This window comes from Ananas comosus, linkage group 6 (assembly GCF_001540865.1).
Source record: "Ananas comosus cultivar F153 linkage group 6, ASM154086v1, whole genome shotgun sequence".
Lineage (NCBI taxonomy): Eukaryota > Viridiplantae > Streptophyta > Magnoliopsida > Poales > Bromeliaceae > Ananas > Ananas comosus.
The window spans coordinates 817,868-834,728 of NC_033626.1; the positions used below are offsets into that span (position 1 = coordinate 817,868).

The following is a 16,861-nucleotide window of genomic DNA, read 5'->3' on the forward strand; positions in this document are numbered from 1 at the left end:
CAAAAAAAAAATTATCCACCAACATATTTAATTATTTAAATTTAGACAATAAAAAAATAAGATTTAAAAATATCCAAAAAAATAAAGGAAAAAAAAGACAAAATTGAGGTCCCATTTCAAAATAGACACAAGTTGAGGGGTGTCCATACATTTTTTACATCTCTCTTTCAAAATGGACTCTCCCTCCACACGAAAAACACTCATTTACTTTATATATAAATATATATAAATAAATAAATATATATATAAATAAATAAAATCTTAATCTACTCTGTAAAGTTAATAAAATAACATAACATCTTAACTCATAACAACCCAACTTATTAAATTAACACACCCTACTATTTATTTAATAAAAGGTGCAGTTCATACATTCTGGCGATCGTGAAGTAGAAAAAGATCCATCTTTTGTACAGAAATCAAGAAAAAAAANAACATGCAAACATCCAACTCGGCCGGCGTGCCCGCCGCCGCAGAAGTGTTGTCAGCAGCGGGAGGCCGGCACAGCCCGCTGTTCGACGAGCTGCGGTGGGTGATCCACATCCGCAGCCTGCTGTCGACAGACGGCGGCGGCGACGACGACGACGACGACGACAGCGGGATCGCGGTGTCGGTGTTCAACGTGCCGAAGCCGCTGCTGGCGGCGCGGCCGGAGGCGTACGTGCCGCAGCTGATCGCGGTCGGGCCGTACCACCACTGGCGGCCGGAGCTCTACGAGATGGAGCGGTACAAGCTCGCGGCCGCCAAGCGGACGCAGAAGCACTTCCGCGCCGCGGAGTTCCGACTGCAGCAGTTGGTCGAGCAGTTTGTGAAGGTGGAGCACAAAATCCGTGCACACTACCACAGGTGACACCAAAATGATTGCTCTAATGTCATAAAATTGCGTAGAAACCTCTCACGTATTGTCCATTTAAAAATACATCCATTAAAACATTTAAGATAGGAGTTATTTTACGAGGAAAAAATGTCTCAATTATCATCAATTTGAAAATAAAATTTTCAACTACTTTGCTTCTATAAGATCTGAAATAATTATTATTTTGTAAATACTTAATCTTCGACTCGAGTTAAATAAAACTACGGATCCGATGAAGTAAGAACTCGGGACCTTCTGTTTTGATATGGGTATAAAAACAATAGAGCAAGATGTTTTATGTAGTAAAAATGTATAGAAGCTCCGCGGTTATAGGACATTTTAGAAACTGATCCTTCAACTATTTTTGTTCTATGAAATCTGAAAAAATGGTTATTTTTTAAAAGTTTAATTTTGGACTAGATTTAAATGGTCCTAGGGTCTGCTAAGATTCGAACTTGAAATTTCATGCTTTGATAGTGTGTAAAATAATATATTTTATGACGAAAAAAATGCAGGTGTATAGAAACTAACTCCTCAATTAATATAGGCCATTTTGAAATAGATTTTTCATTTTTTTTTATGAGATGTAAAACAATCGTTACTTAGTGAGATCCGAACTCGAGTTCTCATTTTCTGTAATTATATAAAATAATATAAAATAACTGTTATTCTCTAAAAGTTTAAACTTTCAACGAACGATATTTGTAATATCTACATCTAACGCCTTTTAGTGAATATTTTATTTCAAATTTTAATTATTTTGATTTGAGTTAATTTTTCTAAATCAAAAGAAAAGAAAAATTAGTTAAAATCATCAATCCTCCATTAGCTATGAATCATTAATGGTTAATAAAATCTGTAGTTCAATTAGCTTAAAAAGTACTAAGAATATAAAATTTAATAGAATCTTCATCAAATTTCTTTTTAAAAAAAGCTATTTTATTTGTTGTAAAAATAAATTTCAATTTATGCATCAGGTGTGTATTAGAACATCCAAAATGAAACAGATGAGAGAATGTGAGTTTATGTTTCCATTCAATTTTTAGATATTTTGTTAAATTAATTGTTTGGTTAATTTTGATCTTAAAAAGAAACTTACAGTTATGACCTTTCCAATTAGTCATGTCGCATAGAAACTCTTTTCTTTTCTTCTTTTTTTTTTTGCTAATATTGAGAAAATTTTATGGCCAAATTTTATTCCATGAATTTATTTTGGACAAAAAGAATTTTTAAAAGAAAAAAAAATGATTCCCCATTTTAGTTTCAAATTTATTTCCTTTGTTTTCTCTCCACCAAACAAGACCTAAACACAGGTTAATTACTTCTTTTCGGCGAAATTCGCAGGTATCTCGATTTCAACGGCGAGACGCTGGCGTGGATGATGGTCGTCGACGGCGCGTTCCTTCTCGAATTCCTACAAATCTACGCCATCGACGACGACGAAGACAAGGCCCTTAAAAGAGTGTCGTCGAGAATGGCGCACCTGGTCGACTTTGCGGGGCGCAAATCCGCACACAATTCGATCCTCCGTGACTCGATCATGCTCGAAAACCAAATCCCCCTCTTCCTACTACGAAAGATTCTGGACCTGCAGTGTGCTTCCGCGCAAGACTCCAACAATCTGCTCGATCGGATGCTCGCGGGGTACGTGAAGGAGCTTTGCCCCTTCAAAATGATGGAGAGTTTCGCGAGCATCGACTCGACAAAGCACGCGCACATACTCGAACTCCTCTACTACATTCTAGTGCCCGAATCGGACAAGTCGGATGACACCGCCGTCGAAATCGAGGAACAGAACGATGCGACCGAGCCAAACGAGCAAACGTATGGCGGGAATTCGAATTCGAGCTACGTCAAGCAACTCTTCGACACGGTTTGGAACTTCACGTTGGGGCTCAACGGGAGGCCGATACAGTACGTCAAGCAAGTGATCGTCTCGAGGCCTATACAATTTATCGTGAAAGCGCCGTGGAACATCCTCACTAGCCTCCCGGGCCTTTCGGTGTTGAAACAACCAGTAGAGTACTTGTTCTTTTCGTCTCAAAGCGAAGAGAACTCGAAGCAAGAGGACCCGACTTCGTCGCACAACATAAACAAGCCGCCCTTGGTCGAGGAGATCACGATCCCTTCCGTGTCGGAGCTCGTTGATGTCGGCGTTAAGTTTTCGCCCACTAAAGGTGATATCCACACGATATCGTTCGACGTGATGACCGCGACCTTTTACCTTCCTACGATAAGTTTAGACATAAACACCGGGGTTATACTACGGAATTTGGTAGCTTACGAAGCTTCTACGGCTTCTGGGCCTTTAGTATTCACCCGATACACCGAGCTGATGAACGGAATTATCGATACAGAAGAAGACGTAATGTTGTTGAGGCAAAGCGGGGTTCTAGTGAACCGAATGAAGAGCGATCGAGACGTCGCGAATTTGTGGAACGGAATGAGCAAATCGATTCGATTGACGAAGGTGTCGTTCTTGGACAAAGCGATCGAAGATGTGAATAAGTATTACAATTCTCGGTGGAGGGTTAAGACCAAAATGTTCACGAAGAAGTACGTGTTCGGATCGTGGCAGTTCTTGACGCTTTTAGCTGCGATTCCGATGCTGTTGTTGACAACTTTGCAGGCGTTTTGCTCGGTTTATACTTGTTCGCGATTCTTCGGTGTCGTCAATGTGGTGAAGCAATAGTTTTTTTTTTCTTTTCTTTTTTTGAATAAGCAATCATTTATTGTTGTTACATTTCTCTTCAATTTGTGGTTGTTATGTTGATTTCTTTTTCTTTTTTTTTTCATTGTATTTTAGGATTTAATAAATTTTATGGCTTCCTTTGTTGCTAATAAAAAGGATAAGGGTTTTTTCTTTTTTTTTTTTACATAAAACTTCTATGATGTTGGTTGAGATGTTGGTATCAATTATTCCCTTTTGCTTTTTATTTACTTTTTTCATGCTCTAATCATTAATTGTGCCAACCAAGCTCTTTTTTTTAATAATCCACATATGTTCCACATGCTTTCTTATTAATTATTGTTATTATATAAACAATTCCATTTGACATGTTCATTTGGATGATGCTTCTAGTGTTACCTAATTAATTCTAGTATTAAGTTTCATGTTTTGTAATAATCTCCTTTTTATTTTTCAATCTCTTTTTCTAAACTATTGAACTAAAGATCAAAAGATGCTACAAAAAAAGATCAAAATGTAAGCATTAAAGAATTAATTCTAATATCTAGCGAGAACAAAATCAAGCCGCATATTCGCAAAAAACTTTCACATTTTAATCGATATTCTTGCGAACTAATTGCGCTTTTGGCGCCCTTAATAGCTACATATTATAACATCTTCACTCCTATTTAAAGTACAAAAAAAAAAAAAAATGGTCTACTTCATATCTTATCAATGGTTTCCATGTATTTGTGATAATGCACTAGATGATTGAGTGCGTCTGGGGTGTTTTCGGAAGCACGGAGCGCTCCGTGCTTCCACTTTGTTTTCGATGTTGGGACTTTCAAATCGACGATCGGCTCCGTTAGACTTGATCTAGAGTATTTGAAGTATCTAGAAAATAAATTTTGCGATTTTTCGATATCATTTGCCTAGTGATCGAAGTGGCTCAAAATCAACGGCTGAAAATAAAAATCTCACAAAATATGATGATATGACATTAAAATTTTAGATCAAAGTTATTGATCTTGTTTTATATGGTATAAAGAATTTTCTATCAAAATTTCACGTGATTTGGATGTTTCTACACCGTTAAACTTGCAACCGGCTCATCACGGCCGTTAAAATTATTGATTTTGAGCCCCTTTGATCACTAGGCAAATGATATCGAAAAATCGCAAAATTTAATTTTTTGGTACTTTAAATACTCTAGATCAACTCTAACGGAGCCGATCGTCGATTTGAAAGTCCGAACATCGAAAACAAAATGGAAGCACGGAGGCCTCCGTGCTTACGAAAGCATACCAGCCCACTCCTAGATGATTTGTATTTTATAATAGGAGAAACTTCAAGTTGCCCCTCATGGTTTAGCTCGTTTGCATTTCAACATCTTGTAGGTTAAAAATTCTTATTTTGATATCTTATAATTTTCTCTCCGTATTACTGCAAAGATGTGTTATTACTAAGTGGCAAATCAAAATATTATAATTTACAAACCACCGAGTAATAAAATGCAAATTATAGCATTTTACTAATCTTAATTTAGTCTGTTGTTTGTAAAATGTATCACATTAATGTACTAACGACGTAAAATCTTTGACTTTATAGTGTGCAAAATAAAAATGGGATAAATCATTTAACCAAGGGGGGGCAAATTGAGATTTATCCTTCCAAAAAATAATAAAGAGATTCCAACAAGAGATTTAATTAATATCTAAACAAAAGATAACACTACAACAAAAATGGTCTATAGCGACACTTTTAAATATCGGTACAGGTCAAAAAAAGTGCTGCTAGCTAAATTGCCGACACTTTTAAAAAGTGCTGCTATATGTGGGGTCGCTAGGTATGTAGTGACAGTTAAAGAGTGTTGTTATAACCTAAAAAGAGTGCTGCTTATTTATAAATACTTATTTAAGCATTTAGCAACCGCCGGAACTCTACCTCATTGGCTGCAGTGGCGGAGGAGGATGAGAGGGAAGGGCTCTTCGTCTAGAATTTTAGTAGATTGAGTGAGGAGAGAAGGGGAGATGGTAATTGATTTTTCTTTTATTTTTTCTTTTCTGTTTGTAATCAGGCCGAATGGGCTGGATGGGGTGGGTTGAGTAGAGTAATTTTTTATTTTTGGTTGGATTGGATTTTATATTTAGGCATTAGTAGATTTTTTTTTAAGTTTTGGTATAAATGGGACATTTACACAAAAGTATTCCAAACATCTGTTCTTATAATCTAATTTTGTTGTAGTGTAACTTGCATATTTATGCATTCCATTTGGATGTTTTTATTTTTTTAATAATTATTTTGACATGTGGATAATAAATATATTATCACCTATGTGTGAGTGTTATCTCCATGTGGCTATGCAATGTGGGGGATGCAATCATGCAAATGATGATGATACAGGAAACATATGCATCAGGATAAGTAACATCTTTTTGTGATGTAGCTCTCTTTTTTTTTTTTGGTCATCATATGATTAAAACAAATGTGGTATTTAAAAAATAAAATAAAATAAAATAAAATAACAGAATAGTCAAGTATAATTTTTTGTACTAAAAAAAATAAAAAAATTTTTTTATTTTTGACATCTCATTGAACATCCCATATTCCCATCGTGTACTTTCCCTTTTTTTTTCTTTTAACTTTTGGGAGTGACATCCTGTACTTTATCCTCAAGAAATATCCCATCCTGTACTTTTCTTTTTTCTTTTTTCTTTTTTCTTTTTTTTTTTTTTAGTGTATTTAAATTAGTATTCTGTGATTTTATTTTTATCTTTTCGTCAGTTTTTTTATTAATATTTTGTTAAATTATATGCAAAAAACTTCAGACAGTGTAATTTACACAACCATCCAAATATTTATAAATTTTTTTAAAATTTTTAGTACGCATTAAAATTAATTAACATGACAAGAGCCATTTTTTGTTCTTGGACAAAGGGGCCTAAAATTTATATCTTCTTTTGGAGTGTATCAGTAATATTACTCGTAAAAATTTTACTTTAGTTCTGATAATTTTTATTACCTTGACAGTAAACTGTCTATATTTCAACTTTACCACCTATTTAATTATAATTTTTTCTCTAATAAAACTTGAACTGTGGTATAAGATGAATTTCAATTATTAGATTAAAATTCTAATTTTCTAATTTTCTTTCAACTTTTCATCCAGTAGTATTGCTGAAAATCTAACTTGTTGTTGTTCGCGAGCTTGCTTGTGTTCAGCCCATTTAAAAAAAGAGCAAATATACGCCGGTTCCAACTCACTTATGTTCGACTCATTGACAACCCTAAATTTAGGGATTAAAATAAAACCGAACTAGAAATTCAGGGTCTCGATTGTGGAATTTAACAGTTTGGGAATCGAAATAAAACTTGACTTAAAACTTTAATAAGTTCTTCTCATGCAATCTTTGGAAAAAAATAAATCTAAGGTAGTTATATTGCTCGATAAATTTACTGTATCTCATCATTATTCACTGACTGAATTTGACTAGATTCAACGAATCTAAATGGGCTTTTGAATCTCATCAAGAAAATAAGAGTTAAGGCTCAGCAAATTGAACCTAAGAAATTAAAAAAAAAAAAAAAAAGCCCGGGTTGAGATTTGAGATATCCGATATTTATTTTGGCCCGGCCTATATAATTTAAATAAACCGGGTCGGGTTGGACGGGGCCCAGCTGGCGCATACGACGCGAGTATGCGGACAAAAAGTAGCCGACGCAGAGATCTCCTGTAGGACAGCAACCACCAAACACCCGCCAAGTGGCGCCCCACCATTCGCCAAGTGGGCCCTGGGACCCATCACGCCACGTGTCACCAACGAAAGTCTTTTACGTTACTATAGTGCCATGTGGACGGTGTCGATTCGTAGTTGTTGAGTCTCGTGGAGGGGAGGCCACGTGTGATATCTCAGCTTTGTCGGCGACGGTATCCGGCGCTGGTTGGCTGACACGTGTCACCTTTCGGTGGGCCCCACAGAGGGGGGGGGGACGCGGCTACCGAGGTGTCCGAGTGGGCCCCACTCTCCCACTCAAAGTCCCCACAGCTGCCCTCATTAGCTGGTATTTTGGGTATTATTATTATTATTATTATTATTCTACTATTAATATTATTTTATTTTAATAACTTGAACTTTGTTTTCCTAAATTACCCTCGCGTGATTGGACGAAAATACCCTTTTGTGGGACAATTTGCCCAAAGTATGGTTCAAATTGTAGACTTTGAGTAAATTTAAATTAATATAATTTTTAAATTATTTATTTGTATGGTTATAAAATTAAATTTTTTCTAAACTTCAAATACCATCTTGGTGATTTTATACTTTCTAACTTTAGTATCCCGTGATGTAAAATATATCAATTTAGGCTGCGTTTGGTTCGTTTTTTTTTCATCCTGGAATCCGAATCGGAATGGACAAATCCGTTTGTCCGTAATTGGTATACAGAATTCTCATTTTGATTCAAATTTTTAGGTGAATGAAAATTCCCCCAATTACCCTTTTTTTCAATTCAGCCTTGAAGGCCAGATTGAAAATTAAATTTGGGTAGAATAGATTTATTCGGATTAAATTTAACTTTTTTAAACTTATTTTTTAATTAAAACATAAATTTAAGTTTAAAAAATTATATTTATAAATTTTAATTTTAATTTGAACTTAAATTAAAAATTAAAATTCAATCAAACATTTCGAATCTAATTTATAAATTTGAATTTAAATTCAAATTAAATTTAAACCTAAAGTTTTATTCAAATTTCATTTAAAATTTTAAATTAAAATTTTGACATATATTTTTAATATTTATTTTTTAGTTTGAATTTAAATAATATATTATAAAGATAAAATTGACATATTAATTTAATTACGTTTCTGATATCTATTTGAACTAATTACCGACAATAAAAATGGTTCATTCTGACTCAACTGAGGTGAGAAACCAAACAAAATAAGATAATGAATCTTTTCGATTCCGTTTCCAGCTTATTCTCCTTTCGATTTCGATACTGATTCCGATTTCGAACCAAACACACCCAAAATAATTCAAGGCACTATGTGCTCGTTTTCGATCATTATTTTAAGTCGATTATTCTACTATATATAGTTAGAAAAGCCGATCTAAAATTAGGCATGCATTTATTATCAGATTACATCTGCTCATTAGTACACTAAAGACTTATTTGGCTCAATAATTAAGTTCACGTAACATCAATATACCAAAACTATTATATTATTTTAAAATTCTAAAGCACAAACCCTAATTTGAAACGCAAAAGTAGCATTTAAAATTTTGATTGTTCCCAAAGCAATCAGATTACAGCCATCAATAAATAGTTAAAAAAAAAAAAAAAATGTGAGTGGAGTGAAACCCAAGACTTTTTAAAATTTCTTTTTACCTACTCCACTTTTCTCCAAGCCAATGTAATTAGTCCCAAAAAAAAGTAATATCAAAAGAGGAAGGGAAAACTTCAAAAACACCCCCTTGGTTTCGTAGTTTCTCACTTTGGCTCCCTGTGGTTTAAAATATATCAAATTGCCCCCCCTGTAGTTTCGTTTTTATTTTTCGGTAGTTTTTTTGTTAATATTTTATTAAATTATATATAAAAAACTTCAGATATTCATCTAGATTTATCAAATATTCACTTTAATACCCTTTAAATTAACTTTATCACTGATTTAAGAAAAAAAATAATGAAATTAATAAGAAAAAAAAGAAAAAAAAAATCACAGGAGAGCAAATTGATACATTTTAAACCATAGGGGAGCAAAGTGAGAATCTACGAAACCACAGGGAGGTTTTTGAAGTTTTCCCAAAGAGAAAACAAAACTAATTGAGAATCACATCTCCACAGTCCACTTCCACCTGTGGTTGATGTTAAATATAACATTTAAAAAATATCGTTTTATATTAATTTAAATTTTTTAGAAAATATATTTTATTTAATTTAATATGATATTAGAGTAGCAAATTTTGAATTTGAATAACAATAGACACTTAGCAAAATTAATTTGTTTCTATTTAATTCAAGCCTACGCCGTGAGCTTATCAAAAAAATCTCAAATCTAGACATAAAAAAAATATATAATATATAAAAATATAAAAAATACTATTTTTTATTAACTTATATTTTTAAAAAATATATATTTTTTTTATTTAATTTAGTAGTTGATACAGAGCTTTCCAGAAGATTGGCATAACATAATATTTTCTTATGTATGATGAAGAGACATTGATTCTTTCTTTGTTAATTTGTTGAAGTTTCCACATAAATGGATTATGAAGGATCAGATCAGGAAAAGTATAATCCCTGTAACTTTCACTTTCCTTGTAATGGTCTCACATGATCACATTATGAAGGAGATGGGCAATAGGACTAGTCACTAGATTGAAGTGAAGGTTTATTTTACATTAACTAATTAATCATATAATGTTTGGAACTCTTATTTGCGCATTTCTTATTTGCCCATAAGTTAAGGGCAAAAGTAGTATTTTAATTTTTTTTAACAGTGGTAGATATTTAACTCATGTTTAATCCAAATTATCTTAATAGGTGGTAACGACAAAGGTATTTTGAAATAACGGAGGAACAAAGAGGAATATATTGGAAAGAAAAAAAAATAGAAGTAAATAAAATATTTTGAAGGATTGAGGGTATACGGGCAATTATCCCTTAGTAACAGAGTAGAAATTGGAGTATCTAATACTTATTTGAGGGCATTTTAGGTATTCAGAGAGAATAATTATCCAAAAATAAAAAGAATAAGATCAAAGACAAAGTTCTCATCACAAAAAGTAATGATATAATAGTAAATTAGTACTCTCTCCCCCACATTTCCCCTACCCTTTTATCCCCCTTTCCTTGTACCCAACCCCACACTGCTTTGGAACATATGCTAATGGAGTAAATGCTCCTCCTTTTTCCTTTTCTCCTTCTTCTTCTTGCACCTTAGAAAAAGCCAAAGCTTCTCCGACAACTCCCCCAAAAAAGGAAAGGGGAAAAAAGACTCTAAAAGACCCAAAAAGGAGCCATTTTTGGGGTTAAATTTTGGTGGAACTGAGGAGCAGTGGAGTTGATCTTTTGGTGAAGCCATGGCATTGCCCATTTCTCCTCCCCTCTTTGCTTGGTTCCTGCTCATGCTCTTCCTCCCAATCTCTTCTTCTCATGTCTCTTTTCAGATCCAGAGGACACCCATTCCAGGTTTTTTTTTTCTCCCCCCCTTTTATTTATGTTGTTTACTCTTTTTTTTTGAAAAAAATTTCTGATTTTTTTGATGTTATTTTTCGTTTTTAGCATCTGGGTATTGTTTATCTGGCCATAAATTAGTGGGTTTTCCCTCCAAGATTTGATTTTGAAATGCTTTTTGGGATTTTTTTTTTTTTTTTTTTTTTTGGTTTGTGTATGTAGGATGAATTATTTGGTGGAAATTGTTAGCTTCTCGGAAAAGCGCGGAAAACTGTTTTTCAGAAGAAAACAAAAAACAATTCCATGGAAAACACTTCCTTTCTAAAAAATTTCGGAAAACGAACACACTATCTTTTTTTGTAAAAAAAATTATAATTTTTTGTTTAGAAAAACTACTCTTTCTAGGATCCAAATGGTCGAAAAATACTTTTTCCGTCAGAAAACTATTTTTTGAAATATTTTTAAACTACTTTCTAGTGTTCGAAACTTTTTAATAGATTCAAATTGTTGATTTTGGTTATTAATAGGCGAAGGTTATTTTTTTAGTTAATTACTAATGATTTGGCGGAACTCGAACCTAGAACCTCAATGGATTGTTATGTGTGAAATGAGAAGTGTTCTAATTGTTTTTCTTGTCATAAATCAGTGGATTGTCCATCCAAAATTTTATTTTGAAATCTTTTTCTAAGATTTTTCGCTTGCGGGTGTATGATATATCCCTATTTAGAGTGATAAATCTTTTGATAGAAATGCTTAAACCACTAGAAAAATGGTGTTTTAGTGTGTATTCTATATCCCTATTAGAGTGATGAATCTTTTGATGGAGATAGTTGAACCACTAGAAAATGGTGTTTGGGTGCTATTTAGACTCGACACTTTTGAATAAGCCCGAGACGTGAACTTTGGATTCAATGTAGGATCTCTTGTTCTGATACCATGTGAATAATAATTGTAGTGGGACGAAAAATTTCCACATTATATGTACAACAAATGGATTTGTTATGTACTCATGTGTGACATGTAATGTGTTTTAATGGTGACACAGAAAATGATGGGTTGATAACATGGAGGAGGTTGGTTGCCGAATCGCCTTCTATGAATATTTCAGTCGACAATAGCTCGTTCGTCTTGGCCGCGGACAGGACTTACAGGAAAGACCCTTTGGATGATTTCAAGAAGTATACTGGTGGTTGGAACATAAGTAATCGACACTACTGGGCTGTAAGATCTTCTAACCCTCTTTGTTAAAAATATTTGGAGACCCCCTTACTGTGTGTTGGCCATTTCGACATCGCATCGACTTCTAATTTTCCTAGTTTGAGTTATTTCAGTTAGCTGAATCGGAGGTTTCCATTGAATTAAGTAGTGTTTCAGTTTGATTTCACGGCTCCGACTACTTTTTTTTTGTTCCAACTGTAGATTTTGTTGATAGTGAACAGCCTGAAACCATTAAACTTAATGAAATTTCTAATTCAGGGAACTAAATTAAACTTAATGGTGTTTCTTTTTTATGCCTTTTTCCTCTTATTTTTAGTGATCATGCCGACTCATGCTATAAAACCTTCTTATTGTGCAGTCCGTTGGATTCACTGCTGCTCCCTTGTTCACCATCGCTTTGGTATGGTTCGTCGTATTTGGGCTGGTCTTGCTTCTTGCCTGCCTTTGTTATTGCTGCTGCCGGCGTCAGAGTTACTCTTATTCCCGGACAGCTTATGCCCTCTCGCTAATTCTTCTGATACTATTCACCTGCGCCGCAATGTAGGTCGCGTAATTTTTAGTTCTCTTTTATGATTGATTCAAGGGATAAGTTCACTAGACCCGCTTAACTATCATGTATTTGTTGATGTCCACCCCGACTTTATCAACTACTGCCTACTCTTAATTCCACAAATAACTTGAAACAGATGTCAGGCGTCAGCGCGTGAATTACGTTTCAGTTGTTTTACTTTTGAAAGTTCGGGTGGCAAATCCTTAAAAACACAGAATGTCAGGAGGGTCTAGTGCATTTTCTTGTTTAAATAATCAATTTTGGTTAACTTTCTTTGGTTCAGTTGGTAATTTAAGATGTTTTCGGTATCGAATATTATCAGAGTTGGATGCATTTTGTTGTATAATGGTCAAGGGAAGTTCCATGCAAGCACGACGACTACACTGGACTACGTTGTTGGTCAGGCCAATTTTACGGTCGACAATCTTAGGAACTTCTCGACCAGTTTGGCGGCTGCCAAGGCAGTTGGGGTAGACCGTGTTTTCCTGCCTTCCAATGTCCAGAGTAATATTGATGAAATTCAGACAAAGTTGAACTCTTCGGCAAACGACCTTGCTAATCGGACGCTGACAAATTCCAAAAATATTAGAGATGTGCTGAATTCTGTGTACGATTACTCACCTTGATCCATATTTTGTTCGCCTTAAGTTAGCATGTGTTAGCACCTGTTTTGGCCTGGCTTTTGGAACAACTTTTCTATTCGATGAAGCAAAAGCTAGGCATTTTTCTAATATCATGGCTTCTCGAATTTCTAATTATTGGAAGCTGCAATGAGGCTTTTGATCTTGAAAAGCTGCTCCAACGTGAAGCTTCTGTTTTTGCTGCAGAAGCTGTTGGTGCTTTTCCGAACACCATGGCCGAACAGGACATTAGTGGCTACTTTATTAATTCCGTGCGCATTTACCCGAACTATTTGTGTATTCAGGCGGTTGGGTTTGATCATAGTTGCGGCAGCGATGCTTCTTTTGGCATTTCTTGGATTCTGTAAGTGTTCGCATCTGTTAGAGCGATTTAGATTAGATTCGATAAATTTTAGCTGTTTTACAAACCTACTGATTTTGGGTGTATTGTATTGCTTTTGCAGTGTTCTCCATACTTGGATGGCAGTTCCTTGTCTCAATGTAAGCGAATGCTTCTTGGCACTCGTTCTTTTCAGCAATTTTCAATCTAGTTTCTAAATATCATATCATACTCCCACGCCAATCCGGGCACGGCTAAGCATGGTGTTGCGGCATGTGTCGTGTCGAGTGTCGGCACGATGGTCTGCGTGCCGGTTCATATCGAGCGGCATGCTCGACATGCTTTCGGAAGAGGGTCTCCCTTTTTCACATGGTTTTCTTGCTTCCTATGCCGCAGCTTAGTGGTTATCGGGTGGATTCTGGTGACGGGGACATTCATTTTATGCGGCATCTTCCTCCTCCTACACAAGTAAGTTGTGTAAGATTTTCAACAATAGGTTGCTTATTTTGCTCGCGACTATGGCCATATATTTCGGCAATAAATCGCCTTTTCAGCTCTTAGCCCATGACTTCAACATTGGGCTTGTTGGGCATCGCTTTCTTTGGTTTCCCTGAAAATATACCGGAAAACAGTTTTCTGGTTGGAAAAGTATCTTTCGTCCATTTGGTTCCTAGAAAAAGTAGTTTTTCTGGAAAAGGTTTTTTCTAGATTTCATGAAAAATTAGAGTTGTTAAAGACAATGAAATGGGCGGTGACTCTTTGTGAAAAGGTTTTTTTTTTTTTTTTTCAGAAAACGAAAACCGTGGAGAAGGGTGTTTTCCGTGGAAAACTTTTTTTTTTTGCCCGTAAAACAGTTTTCCATTCTTTTCCAAAGAATCAAACACCCTCTATAGTAAGAATAAAAAATTGTAATGTTTTCTTGGCCTATTCAATACACTTATGCTAATACCATAAATCCATTTCGAAGGGCTTATAGAAAGTAGAGGGAGTGTAATGTGGTCGCCGCTGCGCTAGGAATTTTTTTACATTGTAAATAACAAGACTTTTTTTGCAATTAGCCCCCTGGACAAATTTTATTTCAAAAATGGCCCTGTCAAAATTTAAATTGCAAAAATGGCACTGGGCTTGCCACGCGAGCGTCACGGGGGCCGGGCGGGGGCCGGATTGTTTAAGTTGAACACGGTGAACTATTCACTGTGTTTAGACATGGTGAATGATTCATCGTGTCCAATACAAATAACTAGCCCTTAGCCAAAAAAGGGCTAAGTCGTAGGTATTTGTATTGGATACGGGGAATGGTTCACCGTGTTTAGACACGGTGAACCATTCACCGTGTCCAATGTATTATACACACTAGCTTGGGCCGGTATAATACATTGGACACGGTGAACCATTCACCGTGTTTGAACACGGTGAATAGTTCACTGTGTTCAGCTTACATACCTGGCCCTAGCCTGCCCGCGTGGCGCTGACGTGGCGCCTGCGTGGCAGGAGCAGGGCCATTTTTGCAATTTCAAATTTGATAGGGCTAATTTTAAAATAAAATTTTGTCAGGGGGCTATTTGCAAAAAAAGCCCTAAATAACATTCTTATTTTGGCTGTAATGTTATCTTTTCTTCTGAAATTCTGACGCAACGATGAACGATTCTAACACCGAGATGTTCTTCTTCTACTGCAACAGTGTAGTTGCCGATACATGCGTTGCGATGGACGAATGGGTCACTCATCCTCACGCGCACACAGCTCTAGACGATATCCTTCCCTGCGTCGACGTCGCCACCGCGAACGAATCCCTTTACAGAGGAAGGGAAGTCACTTTCCAGCTGGTGAATCTCGTCAACCAGGTTATCGTTAACGTGTCGAATGGGAACTTCCCTCCGAGCGCAGCGCCTCTATACTACAACCAATCCGGACCACTGATGCCCACGCTGTGCAACCCGTACACGCAAGACCTGAACAATCGCACTTGCAGCGCCGGTGAAGTCGACTTCAACAACGCATCGCAGGTAAATTAACGCGAAACTCTTTGTGTCGAAAGATCCTAATTGTGGATTGTTGCCAATTTTGAATGGCAAAACAAAAAAGTAGAAGCATGATAAATCGTATTACTCGTTACTATTCGTCTTTAGCCAGTCCACGCCGTAAACAACTTCAATACGTAATAAACTGTTGAATATGGATATTGAAAACACCGTTCTCTGGTAACTTCACTGGAGGTTCTGAGTTCGAGTTCTGTCAGGCTCCTAACGTTATTTAATATTTTATCTCGAGTTCAGATATTAAAAATACTGGTATCTGATAGCTTAAGTTTTGGAGAACAAAAAGCGTGGTGTATCAAATGCCGTGTTCCATTCGTTTGCGATGCAGGTATGGAGACAGTACGAATGCCGGAGCGCGGTCGTGTCCGGGACGGAGATATGCACGACCGTCGGCCGCGTCACTCCGACCATATACAACCAGATGAACGCGGCCGTCAGCGTGAGCAGCGGGATCTACCAGTACGGCCCGTTCCTCGTGCAGCTCGAGGACTGCACCTTCGTGCGCGAGACCTTCACCGCGATCCACGACAACAACTGCCCGGGCCTGGAGAAGTACGTCAAGTGGGTCTACGTCGGGCTCGTGATGGTGTCGGGCGCGGTGATGCTGTCGCTGATCTTCTGGCTCCTCTACGCGAGGGAGAGGCGCCACCGGATGCGCAACAAGCAGCAGTTCATGGCGCGGCCGGGCCAGCCCCCTTATCCTTTACATGAGAAGTGAATGAGATCTACTGAAACTTTGTAGAATTTTCTTTTTTCCTTTATTTGAATCCACTTCAAATTGCTATAGTGTGCATATTTATGTATGGTATTTTGTGTAGCTTGTGTTCTTTGAGTTGTTTAGGAGTTTAGTTTGTTGCTTTGTCAACTTTTTTTTCTTTTTTCTTTTTTTATTAAATCTCTCTCTCTCTCTCTCTCTCTCTCTCTCTCTCTCTAGCTTTTTTGAAGTGGTTAGTGGTTACTTTATCCTTCTAATATATTGATATGATGATATGAGAGGTATTTTATTAAATTTTGTGTCACAAGAGTTAGAATTTCTTTTCTTTTATTTTTTTCAACTTTTGTAATATGTCAATTGAAGAATTAGTATTTATGACTAGGGATGTCAACAGGTCGAAATCGGGCGAGTTTTTAAAAATCCGAATCAGAATACGATGGATTTTAAAAATTTATATTCAAATTCGAATCCGATCAAAAATCTCAAATCCGGACTTGAGCTGAAGCTCGAAAATACGAACCCGAAATTATTATTATTTTATAATATTTTTAAAATATATTATATTAAATTTAAAATTTTTAAATACAAATTTAAATATAATATTATATATATATATAATGTAATGTAAAATCAATTTGGATTCGGGACAGGTGCAAGGCAAAATTCGTACCCGAA

The 16,861-nt window shown here is 35.9% G+C and overlaps 2 protein-coding genes across 2 annotated transcripts; both read left to right on the forward strand.

The window, feature by feature from the left end:
• Positions 437 to 3,548, forward strand: LOC109711601 (putative UPF0481 protein At3g02645). The gene is made up of 2 exons (XM_020234739.1): positions 437 to 846; positions 2,201 to 3,548. The coding sequence occupies exons 1-2, from the start codon at positions 437 to 439 to the stop codon at positions 3,546 to 3,548; spliced, it is 1,758 nt and encodes a 585-aa protein (XP_020090328.1).
• Positions 10,357 to 16,345, forward strand: LOC109711970. Its single transcript, XM_020235359.1, has 9 exons — positions 10,357 to 10,719; positions 11,750 to 11,925; positions 12,281 to 12,462; positions 12,795 to 13,079; positions 13,398 to 13,456; positions 13,557 to 13,593; positions 13,829 to 13,900; positions 15,114 to 15,438; positions 15,800 to 16,345. Exons 1-9 carry the CDS (start codon positions 10,611 to 10,613, stop codon positions 16,187 to 16,189), a joined length of 1,635 nt encoding a protein of 544 aa, XP_020090948.1. The 5' UTR covers positions 10,357 to 10,610; the 3' UTR covers positions 16,190 to 16,345.